At 36.7% G+C, this 18684-nt stretch overlaps 1 protein-coding gene across 1 annotated transcript in view; it reads right to left on the reverse strand.

Moving 5' to 3' along the window:
• The window catches only part of adam19a (ADAM metallopeptidase domain 19a), a 155880-nt gene that overhangs the window by 84057 nt on the left and 53139 nt on the right, over positions 1-18684 (reverse strand). Inside the window, exon 3 of the mRNA XM_032583200.1 lies at positions 6678-6754. Coding sequence (XP_032439091.1) covers positions 6678-6754 — 77 coding nt within the window. The remainder of the gene's footprint in view (positions 1-6677; positions 6755-18684) is intronic.

Below are 18684 nucleotides of genomic sequence, written 5' to 3' on the forward strand. Positions count from 1 at the left end.
GGCTCATCTTTAGTAATGTACGCATTTGTTTGACTTTTTTTTTAGAAACTGAGTAAACATGCACACACACACATCTCCTGTAACGTTACCCTCTGAGAGAGACAAGCTGACTCTGTGCCAGTTCAATTACTGAATAAATGACTTTTTTTTGTTTTGTGTTACAGTTTTTTTCCCAAATGGCAGTTTTCATTTAATCTATTTAAGGTTTTCTGTAGAAATTAGCCTAGTTCAGATCGTTCCTTTCTGCTAAATTAAATGCTTGATGGGAGAATGTAGCCATGCAGCATATATTATAATGTTTATACTCCTTCCTATGGATGAACCTAATCATTATTGTTGTACCATCCTTCATAACTTTTGATGAAGCGCAGGATACGCAGGAACATTGGTGAAAGCAAGAATCAAAATAAGTTGGTAGGTTGTTTTTTTTAAATGGAATCTCTGGACCAGATCATGCCAGAAGCCAGTGACATGATCTGGTCCATAAAGCTAAAACCTAAAGTAAAATATTTGTCCAATTAAATGTGACAAATTTACCTAATACCTAATCCCAAATAACTTCTCTTTTTAAGTTACTCTTGGCTGTGCTGTTTCCCCTACATGTCTGTGTGGATTACTGACATTTCGTCCAATCAGATTTCAGTATCTATGTGCTGCCAGGGACAATCTAATCTGGCCATCAGAATCAGTAGAGCAGGCTCAGGTTAATAATAATAATAATAAACTTTAAAGTGTACAGTTTAAACATAAATGTCATGTTTTTACCAGATTATATCATAAGCTAATTCACATTTGCAGTCCCTTCACGTAAGCCGTACAGTAGAACAGGTTAATTTTTAGCTATCAGCTTCAAATTCATATTGATTAGAAACCCATTTTCAAGTTGATCGGCCACTTTCAGATCAGTAACTATAACTATAAGAGAGGTACCATTGGCTTACACTCTGAGGAACATTGCAAATTCTATTGCTGGGAATGCTATTTGCAATGATTGGCTTGCCAGGAAAGCAACGGGACAGAGGCAACTCACAGCCTGGGGATCGACTGCCACTGAAAAGAACTTGTTGATGGAATGGAAAGGGAGCAATCAGCCCTGACCACCACTCGATCATGTCTGGCGTCAAATGTCAAATATTGTGAAAATGATGAGTGCTTGGTGTTGTTTTATTGTAACTGGTGTTGTCTGTGTAGTACGAAACCAGTTTATGTCTAGTTGGATTGTAAATGTGTCTGTGGGAATTAGAGGACAAATAAGCTGTTATTTAGGAATTTGAAGCCCTGCCTTCAACACGCTTTTAATCTGAAAATCTACAACTTGTCTGTTACTCACAATGCAAGCTTAGATTTTTGGCAGATTTAGCTGTTTACATCATCTCAATACAGTGTTTTTAACATTGTATTGAAACACTAAACAGTGTTTCACTGTGTAGTCCCCAGCAATGGTGTTATGACATGTTTTACTACTAAACAAACTGAGCTTTGTGCTCTTTACCTAATTAGTCATCTTCGAGAATCCAAGGATTTTTTTATTATGCTCTCTGTTATGTCCTGCTAGTGTAGAGCAAATATGAGTAAATAGTTATCTTACAGTTGCTTTGTTGAAGAATAATTGATACTGAGAATTAAAGTATCAAATTAACATGCAAAGATTAGGTTTGACTGAGACAGGAACACGCCTCTTCTGAGTGATGAAGGCATTTGTGACAAAGTATTGTCTAAGGATGAAATCACCAAATTTACAGACGTACAGAAGAAGCTCCTGCTTCAACCAGCTCATTCCAGACAACTACATGTTTTGCTTGTAAGAAAATTAAATAATTAATTTTATTAATTAAATAATATCATTTTCTTACAAATGAATTTTTTAAGAAAATTAATTTTCTTACAGAAAAATTAAGATAATTTTTCTTACAAACAGGGTAAATAATAGGTTTTGGCCCCCTGAGGTCAGCATGTTCTTGTCTCAAGGTTTCCCAGACAAATACCTGGATTCCATTCTAGATTGTTCATCAATTCAGTCAGCCACCAACAAACCTTCAACAACTTCCTGATTCAATCGGACTCTGACACAGAGAATCGGACACAGAGAAGGCTGAGGCTGACTCTGTTGGCAGCCTCAGCCTTCTCCCTCAGCCGGCTCCAACGGTGCTGTGTTCAAACCTGTTCCACCCTCCTCTGTGTTCCGGGCCATCAAATCAAACAAACCCTCTAAAAAAATGCTCATCGGTGCTCTGAGTCATCCAGATCTTCCTCTGAACCCACTCATCTCTCCCTGGCGGACATTTTCCATCCACACAAGTAAGTGTCATTTGCAGCATTTGGTTTAACTCTGTTCACATTACTAACCTCGGCTCACCTGCCTCCATCATATCGGTTTACCCGGACCCCATCTCCTGACGCCTTCACCATTGCACTTTTCATAAATTTTGTAAATCTTTAAATGTTTTTGATCTCCTGAGAGTAACTCTTCATGTGGGTCAGACAAATACCAAAAACTATGACAGATGGTAAGAAATTTTATGTTACAAACTCAGGAATAATAAAGTTAATATGAACATAGAATAACAGAACAAATAGCTTTAATAGTAGTAATAATTGTTTAAGTTCTGTTTTCATTTCGAGAGGTATATGTAACAAACTTTATGTCCTTTTAGTACTCGCCTAATAACTTACGTTGCTGCGGTAACAGATCTAAGACACTCCAGTTCATTCTGGGGAATCCTGAGATGTTCCCAGGCCAAAGAAGATTTATAACCCAAATACTGTATATTTTGGCCTCAAAAGAAAGCAACTGAAACATGTTTTGATTAATTTCCAATGTAATGATTATATGATCATAAAGTCAACTTATTTTCTCTGTGTAGTAAGACTCCGTCATGTTTTTGTCTTTATAATAGCAGGTTTCTTCTTTGGTAACCAGCCTGTCATAAAAGCAGCCCTTTCATTATAAGAGCAAGGATTTTTTTTGTTTCTGTGATGTTTTCTGTTAACAATTGGATAACATTTTCTTTTAAGCATTTTTCTCTTTTAGAAGCTTTGCGTAACAACATCCTTCCCCTTTGGTTCTGGAACGTAGTACTGATTCCTGGTATTTTCCTCTACTCCCAGTGGCAGACCCCACAGATTAAAATAATAATTGTTTCCAGTAACATTTCCACTAACTCCTCCTTCTGACTGCTCACTTCCCCAGGAAACATGTCTCTTTCTCTGACCTAAATTTACTGATCCAAATCAAACTCCTGAACTTTACCAATACTCGGGTGGTTTAAAACCCATGAAACCTTTGCCCAGATTGAGTACCATCAGCAGTCATCTATGTTTTCATTTCCATCTCCTCTCTGTATCATTCAGTGGTTCATTTATGCCACCACCGCTTCTAGGCTTTCTGCTGTTTCAAGTCGGTCAGCCAGTCTATATCAGTTTTTCCGTTGGTCTCCTCTTACCAAGTCATCAAACTGTTTCCAAGCAACTGAAGCCCTATGCATCTATTAAGTCTGAAATACGGCATTATTCCTAAATGTAGCACTCTTTGAAACATCTCAAACTCACTCATCTCCGTCAATGTCAAGAACTCACAATTCCAAATGTGCTTCAACAACCTGCCCAGCTATGTTACAGCAAAACTGTTTCCATTAGAAACAACAAAGACATGTAGGTGTCATTATACACAGAATTACTGAGCTTACAGGAGGCCAGAGTGGTTGGAAAATAAAACAGATTTCTTGTTAAAACCACAGGGTTCTGTCAGGATAAAATGCTCTTCTCTGATGCAGTTTCTTATCTACTGTGATTTTCTACTTTTGTATTATTCTAACATAAAACATCCAATCTGCAAAGCCTGATCTGTTAAATTAAAAAAAACCTTAAACCTATCTAGTTTGCATCTTCTTAAAATAAGCTTAGTATTATTAAAGTCCCGCAGAAAAATTAGCAAAATTTGGTTAAAGCCAGTTTTTTGAATTAGTGCAAAAAAAAATGTGTTTGCAATGTTGAATACTGGACCAAAACTGACATACTTAAAAATAAAAGCAGAAATGTATATATTTTGTTTTTCCTTTCCTTTAAGCACTAAATTAAATACATGCAGTCGTGAAGACATGGAAAACATGGAAAATAGCAATACTGGACATTAAAAAAAGAAATCTGAAGAAAACTTTTAATGGTTGTACCTTTGTGAATGTATAGCACTTACAAAGCAAGAAATTATTTAGGTTTATGCCTTTAAATTTACACAATTATTCCACTTATTGTGTATTAATGTCAATGATAAACATGTTTGTATGAATACAGCATAGGACAATAAGAAGTAGGGTTGTCAAAATAATCAATATCATCACCTCCCTATAATCAATACTAGCAAAATTAATTATTCAAAGATACTTTTGCATCAAAATTGATGTTAACTGGTATTTTCCTCCAGTCCCAGTGGCACATTTGCCCTAATTATCACATTTATTCTAGTAGAAGTACAGGGATAACACAAACTGTCCCTCTCCTTCTCAATGAGCTGCTATTGAGAGTTTTAAACACTGCTAACATGGTGAGCACATCCAGAAAGAAACCCCAGTGACCCTCTTTAGCTGACAAGGGAAACACAACAACATTGTTTAGAAGTACTTTACCTATGACCCAAAGGACAGGAAAAAAAAACAAACAAACAATGCCACTTGCTAACTGTGCTAATAGATATCTATCTACCTACAGACCCCATCAGCTGTGTTCACCATCAGTTGATTCTTTTTTCCAGGGTCCAGTGGAAGGTAGGTACTTTGATCCACCACCCTAAAGCATGCTAACATGGACTTGTGTCCTTTTATCAATATGAAGCTCTTAGGATGTTTTCACACCTGCTAACCCGGTAGACTCTGCTTGACTTGGGACCAAAATCGCAACATTTGTTCCATTTTCATCTGCTGCAGTTCTCCTTAACACTGCACTATGTCAAACCAACAAAACCTTTTGAAAGACCTCCTCCCCCCCTGCATCATCTGTGGTGGTGCTACACCAAAATCCCCTAGAGGAAACATGAAAACATCTGAAGAAGACAGTTGTAACTTCCTTCTTCACTAAATGTAATCAAAAATGGAGTGGAGTCAGACTTCAGTTGCAGTTTGTTCGCTTTTTTGGTCTGCATCCAAGTTTGAATATGCATTCACATCTCCCCAAACTAACTGGACTGTCCAGCCAAACAAACCAGACTTTGATTAAAGTGGACTAAATTCTGGTGTGAAGCTCATGCTTTTCAACACAACATTCTTGCAGACAGTTGTTTCTTTTTAACCTTTCTCTCAACCCCTGGGTTTTTCAACCTAAAGTTGGTGTTAAGAGACACCTGTTTCTTATTTGGTACAGCTGCCAGGGAACTCAAAGGAACACATCCTCTGAAAAACCACTGGAACTAACGCGGTGGAAAAGCCATGTTAGTTGACTGTAATAACTTAAACATGAAATAGCATTAGGCCTGTAAAAAAACTTTTTAGACAAGCTAAAATAATGTGTAGTTTATTGAGCCTGCACACTGCCTTCTTCAAAAACATAGATTCTTAGATTTCAGCTATGCACTCTCAAGTCAAATTATTTTTGTGTCAACTAGCTGATATAATCGCTGGTTTAAGAAATGAAGAAGAAAGGGTGTTGAAGTGATTTTTCACTAGTGCAAAGCAGTTGGAACAATTCACACCGACTGCTTCACCAGCTGATCCGGATCAGTCTGAACACATGTTCACAACAGGTTTGAACAGGGCCAGAGATCACATCTACGAATTGCACTTTTACAACATTTTCCATGTTGTGAAAGTCAGAGACGAGCCAGAAGTTGTTGTTGTCAGCTACATTGTTTTTGGGATTATTTGAAGCTGAAATCTAAATAAAAATAAGCTACAGTGCCATTGAAATGTTGATTCATCTCATTCAATCTGTGTACTGTTGCCATTGTAAATTCAGCTGGTGACTTTCATACTTTAAAGTCAAACTACCATTAGACACACACTTCCTAACTAAAGTCTGCACATGTGCTTTCCATGTTTTATGTGATATTGTGGATTTGATGAAAGAAACAAAGTGTGTACACAGGTTCTCTCTGCCTCCAGGCTTAAAGAGGCCCACTCAGGGGAGTCTCTACACATTTGATTCTGATGAGCACGCAGCAGACCGAACTCCCCTTGATGTTATCACAGAAACATCATAACCTCAGCTGGCCTTGAGCCTTATTCTGCATGATCACCATGGGACCAGCCCGTTCATCCTGATTAGCCTTGCTTCACGTTGTGCCAGAGCAGGACCGCTTACACGCTTCCTTCTTCTATTACAAAGAAGCAAGTAAATCCATAAGCTGTGACTCAGGATTAATGTGATTTTTATCTACCTTGAGGGAAATATGAAAATCTTCAAATGATGTTGGTGGAAACCATGGTGACACTTTCAGAGAAGCAGAGAAGCTCCGACATTATCAACATAGCATCAGGGATTCAGGGAGCTTTGCTGAGAATTATACGGAGTAATGCAGAGACGACACAAAAACTAAGCAGAATGATAGATGAGGGGACATGATTGGTGTTTCCACTTCTTTTTGCCTATATGTTTCATCTCTTAATCATTTTCATAGTCCTCATGTGGAGGGCAGAAGGGGGTACTACTGAGAGTACAGCAATCTAGGATGTAGCAGAAGGAATTCTTACTGATTAAGTTGTACTTGTAGCACCAACTGGAGGTCACTGGATGAGAGCACAATTTCCCCTCTGGCAGGATACTGGTCCTGTTGAAAAAAAAAAGGGAAGAGGTTAGGCACACTCACATTCACCAGTCTTCTACAGTTGATACTAGAAACAAGGGGGCAAATAAGCAGTTGCACAATTGAGAATTAGAAATCATCAATTTCATACTCTTAAATGTGGCTTTCTAGAGGAGATGTAATTTTTCAGTCAGGCAGCACTGTTAGACGAAATGTTAGACACACCATAGTCCACCTTTCTTAAAGTATTCATTCTTGTTGAACTTTTTCACATTTAGTCATGTTACAGCCACAAACCTCAATGTTTTTCATTGGTTTCCAATGAAAGGTGGCCAACAAAACTGACAGACAGACCAGCAAACTATTGTAAAAAGCTTCCTGTTCTCTTGCATCACTTCCCTTCAGAAACTGTTAGGTGATGCAGTTTCTCTTTCTACAGTTGGAAAAAACACTAGTGATCAAAGACCATTTCTGTCGAGTGGGTAAAAAGTGTGAAAATGGTGTCCAACAGTGTATGGATCCCAGAAATGCTCAGGATGCTGAGATCTGACAAAGCTGGCAAAGCTGGCAAAGAATTTGAAAAGCAGAGATGATCAAGATGTCAAATATACCTAGCTTTGTATTTGCATTGATTTTCTTCTATTGTTTCCTGTTGCTAATGTTGGATTGGTCTTACAACATATGTTTTTTGCAGTGCCTTACAAAACTATTCAGTGTCATGTTCTGCGGTGGTGAAGGACTGAAATGTAATATCAGTAGACGAATTTGAAAAGAGTTAATAATTTAATAAACTGAATCTGAGGGAACACAGGACCCAGGGACGAATTCAACCAGAGAACAACAAACGATCCAACAACAAGTGAACAGAAATGCACACATTTAAATACCACAAGGAGCAACTGGTGAGAAACAGGTGAGAACAATCAACAAAAACACACACGGATGTGGATCTTGACATTCAGGGCTCTAAACCTTTGGTGACCTAATTTTCTATAAGTGCATCAACACAAACATTGTACCCAAATACCAACCCAATCATATTTAACATTATACAGGTTCACTTTTTTTAAATCACTGTCCATAAAGGCAATATAGACTAGTTAATGATTGATTAACAGCTTAGAAAATAAAAAATTACTTTTTAAAGCAGAATTTACCAAAGTATTTACAGAACCCCAATGAGCTGAAATTTAGATTTAAAATTCTCACAAAACAAAATAATCAAATGAAATAAATTATGATTTTTGATTATGGTTTGGATTACTTATAACGATGATTTGTATTATTGTTGATTATATATTTTAAGGGGCCTCCATAAAAAAGAAATGATGCCTCTCTAGGGGAGAAAAATAAAATAAAATCTAAATCTTTAGTGCAGATGATTTAAGGACTCTGAATATCTCAAACTTAACATTTTATCATGTTCAAGTAATTTTTCTTCTGAAGAAATATTTTGGATGTGATGTGTTCATCATCTGATGATGTGTTTCTGCACCCTGCAGCTAGGAGAGGTGAGACCTGGCCAGAGTGTTAGGGCAGCATGTCATGTGTTAGAGTTGCATTCTGCTTTGTCAGTTTCAATTCAAAATGTATCAGAACACAATGAGTGGCTCATTTACATACACTGTTAAGTTGCAAAAGCAGACATCAAGCTGAGCATGAGGAGAGTCAAAAGCCCGAACGCACAGCAGGAACTTCCAAGAAACTTTGCACCCTGTGATCTTTGACCCCAGACATATACACATGGTGGCAAGGAAACAACTAAATCACCAACCTGGATTTCACAGCAGCTTAAAAAGTTAAATATATTACTTTGCCTCACGGAAAAGCATCTCTACTTCACTTTACACTTCACTGCTTCTCCAAGAACTCCCAGGCTTACATCATTCATCATTCTTCAAAATGATGGTTCAGAGGTTTCTGTGAGTTTGTTCTGCTTTATCCGTACATTTGGTGATCAAAAATAAGTTTGATCTAAGTCCTCACATTCCCTAGGCTGAATTTGTTATAATAGGCAAAGCATTTACATTTTAATGAAGCATCAATGATATATGGCCTCTGTAGTAACATGTAATACTCTGAAGCCTGCGTAGAGACATACATTTTAGCCTACAGGGTGGATCATAATGGACCGTGGCAAATGAAAGAAATGGCAAGTTGGTAAAGTTACTTGAAAAATGACTGAGGAAACAATTCTGTAAAGGATGAGATAAAGAGCTGCTTGAGAAGACATTGACTGACAGTACACAAGATGGAAGAAAAGAGACAGGAAAAGATTATTCGATATGAGAAACCAAATTGGAAGAAACAAAAAATGCAGTTGAAGAAGGTCAGAAGTCATGATAGAGAAACTGTTCAGGTTCGAATTACAAATTCGATCAAAGCTGTGCAGAACCACCTAGTTTATTCTGAATGCTTAGAATATGAGGAGGGCATTGAAAATCTTCTGTTTCTACACAATAGCAGGTGTATTAAAACATAACAAACATACAAAAATATGAGATCTAGATATGAGAATGATGGCACTTGACTTAATGTCATGTTTTGATTGTTGATTCTATGTTGCATGACTTTGTGTTTTTGTGTTTGTTATGATGTAAAGGACTTCGGAATGCCTTGTTGCTGAAATGTGCTATACAAATAAAATTTGATTGGATTGATTGATCTTCAGATCTTTGATCCAACTATAAAATAACAACATGACAAAAACTTCTGTTGGACTTCTGTTATCAGAAGTCAGGAAATGTTCTGACAGTTAATATTTTCTTATTCAGTGATTCTAAGTTCAACTCAGAACTGCAAATGCAAACAAATGACTCCTGCACAAACTGCAGATTACTGTAAAGTTTACAGCAACAGTTAAGGCAGAACAACAGATAGGAATAAAAGAGGGAATAGAAGAGGTTATTCAACCTCATTTGGGACTTTGGTTGGGAGATACAACTGTACCTTTGAAAATGACTTTAAAACTACCACAAGGTGGAAATAATACACCAAGCACTTCGTGGAGTTTCTCTCCTATGTCGGGTTACTGTATATATATATATATATATATATATAAAATATAATATAATATAATATAATATGTACAGTTGCATTTCATGCATAATGAAATCATTAAAATGAGACAAAGGTTTGGAATATATCACTCTTTGTGTTATGATTTTGCATGATTTATGAGTTTTACTTTCTGAGAGAGCTGGCAAGAAATATTACAATATTGCACATATAAAGCAAAAAAAATTTATTGGAAATTATGGATTTGAGGTTTTTTCTCTGTTTCTACTCTAGCAGCTTGTTTCTGGTTTTTCTATGGTGTGTTACATATGGAATCTGCTTATATGCTCCACTCCACTGGCACAACACCCTCTGTGAAGACAGTGAAAGATTTCTTTGAGTGTCATCATTCTGCAAAAGATGTTCTTCTGTGCTGACCACACCTGAAATCATAATAGAACTTTCATATTTTTTCAAGTTCATAGTAAGATGTGTTTGGAAAAGTCAGAATCAAAAGTTCAACAAATAGTTTCAATGCTGTGTTTCTCTGGACTAAGGAAAGCAAATAAATGTTAGAAGAAATGATCTTCCAGCTGCTGTGATAAATGCTCATGGCTCATTCATTTCTTCATTGCTTTTTAGTGAAAAGTGGGTGAAACTAGGCCATGAAATGGTTGGAAGGACTACCGTCAACTCTGGTGCAATTTCTTCAGTCAATCATTCAAGCAGCATGAAGACGGTGCAGGAAAGGTGTGAGCGGGTGAAGTATTGAAAGCACAGGCAATCACTTTGAAAACTTAAGAGAGGCTGAAGTGTGAAGGGAGTGGAGGGTGAAGGGACCCTGAAGGATAGACAGTTCAGGGTTAGGCTTCTTTGTAACACTGGAAAAATGCCTTGAAGGATTTTCTTCTACAGTATTGTGAAAGCTAAATGACATTAAGTGTTTCTATAATTAATCTCTGTCAAAGCTGGCATAATGAAACAGGTCCTGCAGTGAAAGGCAGTAGAAGAATGAGATGAAGACGCACAGGCAGCAAGGTATCCATTACTGCTCCCCAAACCGAATCAAGATCAGCATGACTCACCTCCGCTGTAGCATCTAGGTAAGCATGATGCTAATGGAAAGTTGCTAAGTTGTGTGAGTAAGCAACAAGACCATTATTGTTCTGACAATTTTTTTTGTTATACTATAAATCCTTCTCTTACAGGCACTGTAGTAAAGTCAGTATTCTAGTTTAGAACATTCACTAAAGAAATACTAAAACTGTTTGCATTAGATATCATTTTAAAAGCTTATCTTAACTCTTTCAGACAGAAGAAAAGCCCATGTCTTGGCAAAAACAACACACTGTCGCTTCATTACCCAGCAACCTCCATCAGATCCTTCATGAGGCGACAGCTGCATGTGCTCTGGTTTCAGCTTGTTTGCGAAGCGGTTTGATGTGTCTCAGGATCTTGTGGCTCTGAAGCCACCTGGTGCTGAGACAGACATGGCAGTCAGGCTAATCACATACATCAAAGAATCCAGAGCCAAGCTATGAACTACAGTAGCACCATTCAATTGTACATTTGACAAGAAGCAAACACTATGCTTCTACAGTATGTGACTTTGATTATCAATTGAACTGTTTTAATGAACATGTTAAGTTTTGTTGTTTAAGAAAAATGTCAATCATTCTAGTGCAGCTGAAATGACTTGTACACATTTATTAAACGCTTAATTTATTTTGCTCATCCTTATCCAGTGAACTAGTCTTAGATTAATCTGGGTCACATGTGCAAAAGTTAGCAGTTGCGCTGAAGACTAGTCAAAACCCTACCGTCCCATTCAACATAGACACATACAGTTTAGCCCCAAATCATTAATGCTACTGGCAGATTTAAATTAAAGGAAATTTCTTACTTTGGTTAACAGTCTCTTGTAGAATTGTCACAATGCCAACATTTTAATCTTGATACAGATGCTAAGAAACATACTTGATATGATTTTTGATATTGCAGGAACATTTTATTGAATGGACTCTTCTTTCTAGCTCACAGAACAAGATATTATTAATTAGAGTATGACTCAAACTTTAGCACTAATTGGTTTTAAGACAAAACCAAAAAGTATGTAAGTTCGTTTTTTGTTTTGATTGGGCAAACAGCTGTAGGGAGAAAAAGGGGGATGAAAAAAGTGCAACAATTGAGCAGGTATAGATGGGTCTGTTTATATTAATCTTGAAGCAAATGAGTGTCTTTGAATGATTCATTTTTCTAGTATCGATTTTATCAAGATGTTTATTATTTTGACATCCCTGGTCTCTCCTGCCAAACATAATATTAACATTTTGGAGTCAGAGACCAATTTAAATCTGATAAGATCTGGTGATTAGGGTGATGTCAAGGAGGCTTTCCAACCTTGACACTTTAAGCTCATCACCATAGATAATAAACAACACCAGAGGAAACTCACAGGACGTTGCTCAACAATAACGAGTAACTGCTTGGCAATACATTATTTATTCAGGAAGGTATAAATAACTTTCAGCATGCCATTTTTAATCAAATGTAAATAAAAAACATAAGAAAACTAATCATCACTTTGTTTTTTTTTTCTTTGATCAGTTGGATCATCTTTATCTTTACATATTACAAATAAGGTAGTTCTTTCATCTGCCTTTTCATTTTTAAATTGTAAGAATATTCCACTGTGAACAGATAAGGATTAAAATCCATTGTACAGTTATACACAAGTACTACATTCAAGTTCAAGACTCAATCATAAAACATCTTATGCTCCAAAACCGTGGGGGTCGAAAGTCCTAATTCATCCAAAGTAATTTCCATATAAATCAAATCCATTAGAGCCAAAAAGGACATACATTTCCATGCCTCCTCCCCTGACTAATCCACTCTATTTGTGACTCAGCATGGAGTATTTTACAGAGCTACTTCACAGCATGATGTGTCTTTTAAGTCAAATGAAAATCCTTCTTGGCAACAGTAATGGCAGTGCGAACACAATCCCATCTTCAAAGGAGCAACAAATACACTCAATTAGAGTCATTCAAGCAGTCTAGGAACAGAGAGCTACAATTTCATAGTCACCAGTAACTCCTAGTATTTATTCAGGATAAAAAAACATTCAGCACAATTTTTACAACCTTTTCTTCTACTTGGGTAATCCACTGTTGTCTGTCAGCAAAATAAATAATTTACACTTAGCATATTTTTTTCCTTCTTCAGCAGTTTGCAATGCCTAAAGGTTTCAACTTAAAATACATTAAAAAATATAGAAACTTGGCATAAGTTAAGAAGTTAGTTTAGCTGGTTTTGAAAAGTATTAATACAAACACTTTCCCGAGGTCGTCAACAGAGGGCAGAGCAGCAGAAAGAAAACAGGCCAGTTTTAATGACAGCAGCATAATGGCGTTCTGCTAGATGACAGTGATGAGAACTACAGCCATGACGTGGAGAGGATTTCTTTCAGACAGCCTGGAACAGGTCAATAGGATGTTAATGCTGTTGACTTGACACGAGAGGCTTTATAAGTAACAACATTTGGAACTTTGAGTTTACTGAGCAGCCAATGTTGGCCGTTTGCCATGTAAGGTAAAACAAGGGTTTTACATGTGTAGCAGGGAAATGAATTTCCAGTGATGTCTTTGTTTAGCGGATACATTATTGTTTATTGATCATTTTGTCAATGCATGCTAATGTAGGCAAATAATACATGTTCCCAATAGCAGCAAAGGTAATTGCAAGAAAATCACCCTTTTCCATCAGAGAATATGGAAAAAACAGATGAAATAATGCCATTAATAATTTCTCTATATGCTTTCCCAGTACTTATGAAGTATTATAGCTATAGAATGACAGACTAGAGATGTGCATTAATTTTTGGCTGGTTGAAGCTGTTCAACTTACCTTTTAATCAGTTCTGACCAATGATGTGTAACGCGTTACTGTAACGCGTTACTGACGTTGGACCACTTTTTTTAGTAACGAGTAATCTAACGCGTTTCTATATCAAATCCAGTAGTCAGACTACAGTTACTTATCGAAACCACTTTGCGTTACTGTTTTCTTTTGTAACTGAATTTTATTTCCTCTTCGCGTCTTGGGGAGTGACCGCCCTTTCTATGCGACAGTGTCAGAAGCAACAGAAATGTAAAAAAAAGGGAGGGAGATGCGCATTTTGTTGATGAAAATGAACTATTTTGAGTTTCGGTCGCCAATTCCGTTTATTATAAGCGGCTTTGGGCATTTTTTTTTTCTTTCTTTCTAAAGTCGCTTGCAAATTTAATGAGTCGCGGGTTGCACTTTTTGGGCTTGGAAATAAGCAGACATAAACCCCAGAATTTGTCTGACATCCAGTTAGTTTTAGTCAATCATTTCCCGGATGATCCGTCCGGCTGTGTCTTTGTTAATGTTAAGTTAATATATTTGCTGTGACTGAAGTCGAGCTTCGCGTTGCGCTCCAAAAAACTGCAAACATCGAGACTATTGTGAACACCGCAATAAACGTGAAAACAGACACCAAAGAACGTGTCCATAAAGTTGTGCATTATAATGATTAATATTAAGATAAGTGTCACAAATCTGTGCAGCAGCCATCTGAATTATGGAGCCGCAGGAGGAGCGCTGTGCGCTGCGCTGACACCAAACGCAGGGCCGTAACACAGAACCTGGAGGCTGGGGGGATGTTTGGGAGAAGGAGAGGGGGGGGGGGGGGGGGGGGGGGGGGGGGGGTCTAAAAATTCTATTTATAGTTTTCCAGACAATGCTGGAACACAGTATTAGCAAAGCTCAATGTAAGTTTCACAGATGGTGGAGTGTTGTTAGCAGCTGCCGAAAGTACTTTTAATGTAACTTAGTTACTTTCTAAATCAAGTAATCAGTAATCTAACTAAGTTACTTTTTCAAGGAGTAATCAGTAATCTGATTAAAGTTACTTTTTTAAAGTAACTATGCCATCACTGGTTCTGACAATAAATATGTCTGAAAATAATAACTTGTTTCCAGACTCAGTTGTTAAATTGAAATGGATGCCCTGTGTGGAGATGACACACAGTGTGTGTCATATTCGTACACACTCTGAGACATATCTGATTAGACTATCTTTTCCTTCATTCTGAACCATGTACTTTATAACATCATATAATTACCATCCCTGTATGTTTGGTTTACGCACCATTACTATTTTCAACATTAATCCAAATATAGACTCAAAGCACAATTAATTGAATGATTATGGATCAGTTCCCAATGGTGACATAGAGCTCAAACATAAGGATGTTTGTCTTTTCTCTTCCAAGTTCATTTTGCTCCACTACCAGCTTCTCATTTGTTATGTAAACTTGTCCTGATGCCATGGTTACTCATTGCAACAGATGTTGGTAACTATCAAAAATACAAGCAGAGGGCAAGGCATTACAGATGTAGCTTCCAGAACAGCCTGGAGTTTGGAATGAAAAGAATCTTCATTTAAACAAAGAAAACCCTAAATATAAACCTTAACATATTATCACATACTTTATGAATACAGTGTAAAAATTATCCTTCTAGATCTTGGATAGGCCAATGTTTAAGTTATGCAGTGGCAGCTAATAAAGGTTGTTTTTCTTTTAGATATGAAATTTTGTATGTTTGGTTTGTAAAAGCAACACACTGGGTTGAAGATGAACTCATGGATTCTTGTTGTTCCTGTTTATTGCAGATCATATGACCCAAAGTAGTGAAACAAGATGATCTGAAAAATACTTGTTCAAGCTCTATTTTCCAAAAATGAGTGATGTGAAACTGGACACCGGAAATGAGAGTCAAAACTTCCCTGTCAGATCACGAACTGTAGGAGCTCATGATTGGCTCTAAATACAGAAATGTTCTGATGAGTTCCAGGAAGGATCACAACAGCAGAGGACAGGGTGGGTAGATACTCTGAGTAACAAATTGAAAGCTTTTACTAAAATAGCATATATTCATATATTTTTGTCTAGATGTGTGCACTGTAAAACATTTGAAGGTGGTTTAACTTGAAAATAAAAGTCCACCTGCTGCCTTGAAAAAGTAATTTAAGTTAACACGAAAATTGTATCGGTTTTACCTCAGAAATTAAAGTTCATGAAGTTTCAACAAGAGACAAGATGTCTAAAGATTGTTTTTAAGTTTATTAATATTGAATTGAGTTTTTACTTAACACTGCAATTTAAACCAAATAATTATTTCACAATAATCAAGAAAAAGCTTCCCTCTGAAGTCAGGCAAAATGCATTTTTTAAATAAATAACGTTATAAGATTTTCAAAACTGTCTGTGTTGACTGCTTGAGCTTTGAGGAGGATGAATCTTTCATGTTATGATCTGGCCTAGACAGGTCATAACACATCTTTAAGAAACTTTGGAATAAAAAGTTTCTCTGCTGGTAGATAATCGTTTATCAAACTACAAAAATAGCTGAATGGGGTCTAGTGGAACGCTGTGTTACCAGAAGGGCTCCGGGGCTTGAAATGGCTCATTCACATAAAAAAAATACAAACACACCTCAGAAGCAAGGAGTCTGTGGAGCTACAATAATGAGGAATTCAGACCAAAGGATTTCAGTTCTACTTTATATAGACCACAGGTGTCAAACTCCAGTCCTCGAGGGCCACTATCCTGCAGTTTTTAGATGTGCCACAGGTACAAAACACTGTAATGAAATGGCTTAATTACCTCCTCCTTGTGTAGATCAGTTCTCCAGAGCCTTGATGACCTAATTATTCTATTCAGGTGTGGTACAGCAGAGGCACATCTAAAAGTTGCAGGACACCGGCCCTCGAGGACTGGAGTTTGACACCCCTGATATAGACCATAAGTCTATATAAAGTAGCTTACTAAACTGAAATAATTTTCAGTTTGGTTGAGAAAGCCTCATTTTTAAAGGAGTTATACATTTTAAACATATTAATTCCATTAATTTTACTTATTTGCCTTTCTAAAGTACTGAACAATTAAAGGCAGATGTGAATAATTTTTAATACGTCATCTCAGGTAAAGCTGGTCAGGTTTTGGAAAAACCTCCAACAGGACTTTAAAGGGATCCATCCATATGGTGCCAGTTCTCTAGCCTCATCATACAGAAACTTGATTGAAATGTTAAATCATCTAACAGTTATGAGATTTATAAAAATATTTTTATGGATTCATAAAACTTTTGGGAAACTGAAATGAAAATGGATTTGTTGATAATAAATTAGTGAGCCTTTGTTCTTTCAAAACTGTACTTTATCCAGCTTCGACAACTTACATTTCTGGATTTATTTATCTGTCTAGAATATTGATTTTAATTGATTTTCCTCTGTGTTTGTGAATATTTTTTCAGCACGCATGCTGCTTTTCTTTTCATTTAAATCCCATCTGGAGCCAAGTCCTTGTACATTTGTAAAGTCAATGTGAGGTTTTTGTCTCGACTGAACACAGAGTACAGCGTACACTAAACTATTTGTAGGACCTTGACAAATTGATAGCTCCATCTAAAAATCACTTCCATCTGTGTGCATAACAAAAAGCAAAACAGACAGTGAAATCAGTTCAATATCAGCCAAAAAACGAGTATCAGATTTTATTGGCCATCATGTCAATTTGATCAAGCCTTTTCTGGCATTCCACACTACAAAATAGGAAATAAAAATATAATTCACACTGATATCGCTGATATCGTATCATATCAGTATCGGCCAAGACTTCAATAAATGTACTGGATCATACATGAAAAAAGTTGTATCAGGACACCCCTAGTTAAGATAGCACATAATAATGGACTAAATAAGATCCTTTTGTTGGATAGCTTGATTGACAGATGTGCTATGCAATGCTGTGGGACACAAAATAAGTACTGTTGAATAGAAAGCATCAGATCAAACTTTAGGCATAAAAAAATCTCTCTTGACAGCATAATGACAATGAAACTATATCAGAGAAACAAAAATCTTTAATCACAGGTTTTATTGCACCTGCAAAATAAAACTGAAAAATCGTTGAATTAATAAATATGTCCATTAACACCTAACAGATGAGTGCTCTGTATGTCTTTAGTAGTAAAGATATGTTTTTAGACTATTTATAGATCCTGTGATTTATGTGCTGCAGAAAACTGGACAGATTCACAGAATTTTACAAAGAAAATGGAAACCCCAATAAGACATACAGAATTTGCTGTTATGGTAGTAAAACCTATTCACAGTAGTTTCTGTAGGAGAAATCCTGGAGGACAGTTTGTTTCTTAAATTCAGGAGAACTGCAGCTTCAGAGAACATTTATTTTCCATCAAGAAAACGAGCCAAAGCTTCCAGCTAAAGCTACACAGAGATCGTTTGAAGACAACAAGGTGGTTGTTCTGAAGTGGTCCAGTCAAAGCCCAGACCTCAGTCTGAGAGAATTTATGACTGTACTCAAATAGAGCTATTCACAGCTAATCCCCCCAGCCTGACAGAACTGGAAGAGTTTATCATGAAGAATGGAGGTCCTGACTCACTGAGTCAGGATCTCAGTGAGCATCCTGACTGAGATCCACACTGACTGACTGCAGCCAGAGGAGCAGCTAGTGAATACTGACTGAAGGGGACAGTATTTATCAAATCACTCATCTTATGGTACATACTGTATTTTTGTCATTATTTCGTAGAAATTAGTTTATACTTAAAAAAATTTTTTGTATTTTTTTTTAAATCAAAAATAACAAATTTTTTTAACCATGACTGATTTACAAAAGTAATAAAGGGGTAAAACATCCAGGTGTTGAATAGTTTTTAGACACTGTATGCCTTCCACTGCAATCCTTATATATAGTCTAAAGTCAGTTCCGTTTGAGGTTCCAGTTCTTCAATTTTTTATTGTTTTTGAAACAATCTTAACAGTGTGGCACAACTACGTTAAACTGTTGCATCCTTATGCTCCATCCAGAGCTGTGAGGTCCACAGATCAAATGCTGAGTAA

This window comes from Xiphophorus hellerii, chromosome 14 (genome assembly GCF_003331165.1).
Source record: "Xiphophorus hellerii strain 12219 chromosome 14, Xiphophorus_hellerii-4.1, whole genome shotgun sequence".
In the NCBI taxonomy this organism is placed as follows: Eukaryota; Metazoa; Chordata; class Actinopteri; order Cyprinodontiformes; family Poeciliidae; genus Xiphophorus; species Xiphophorus hellerii.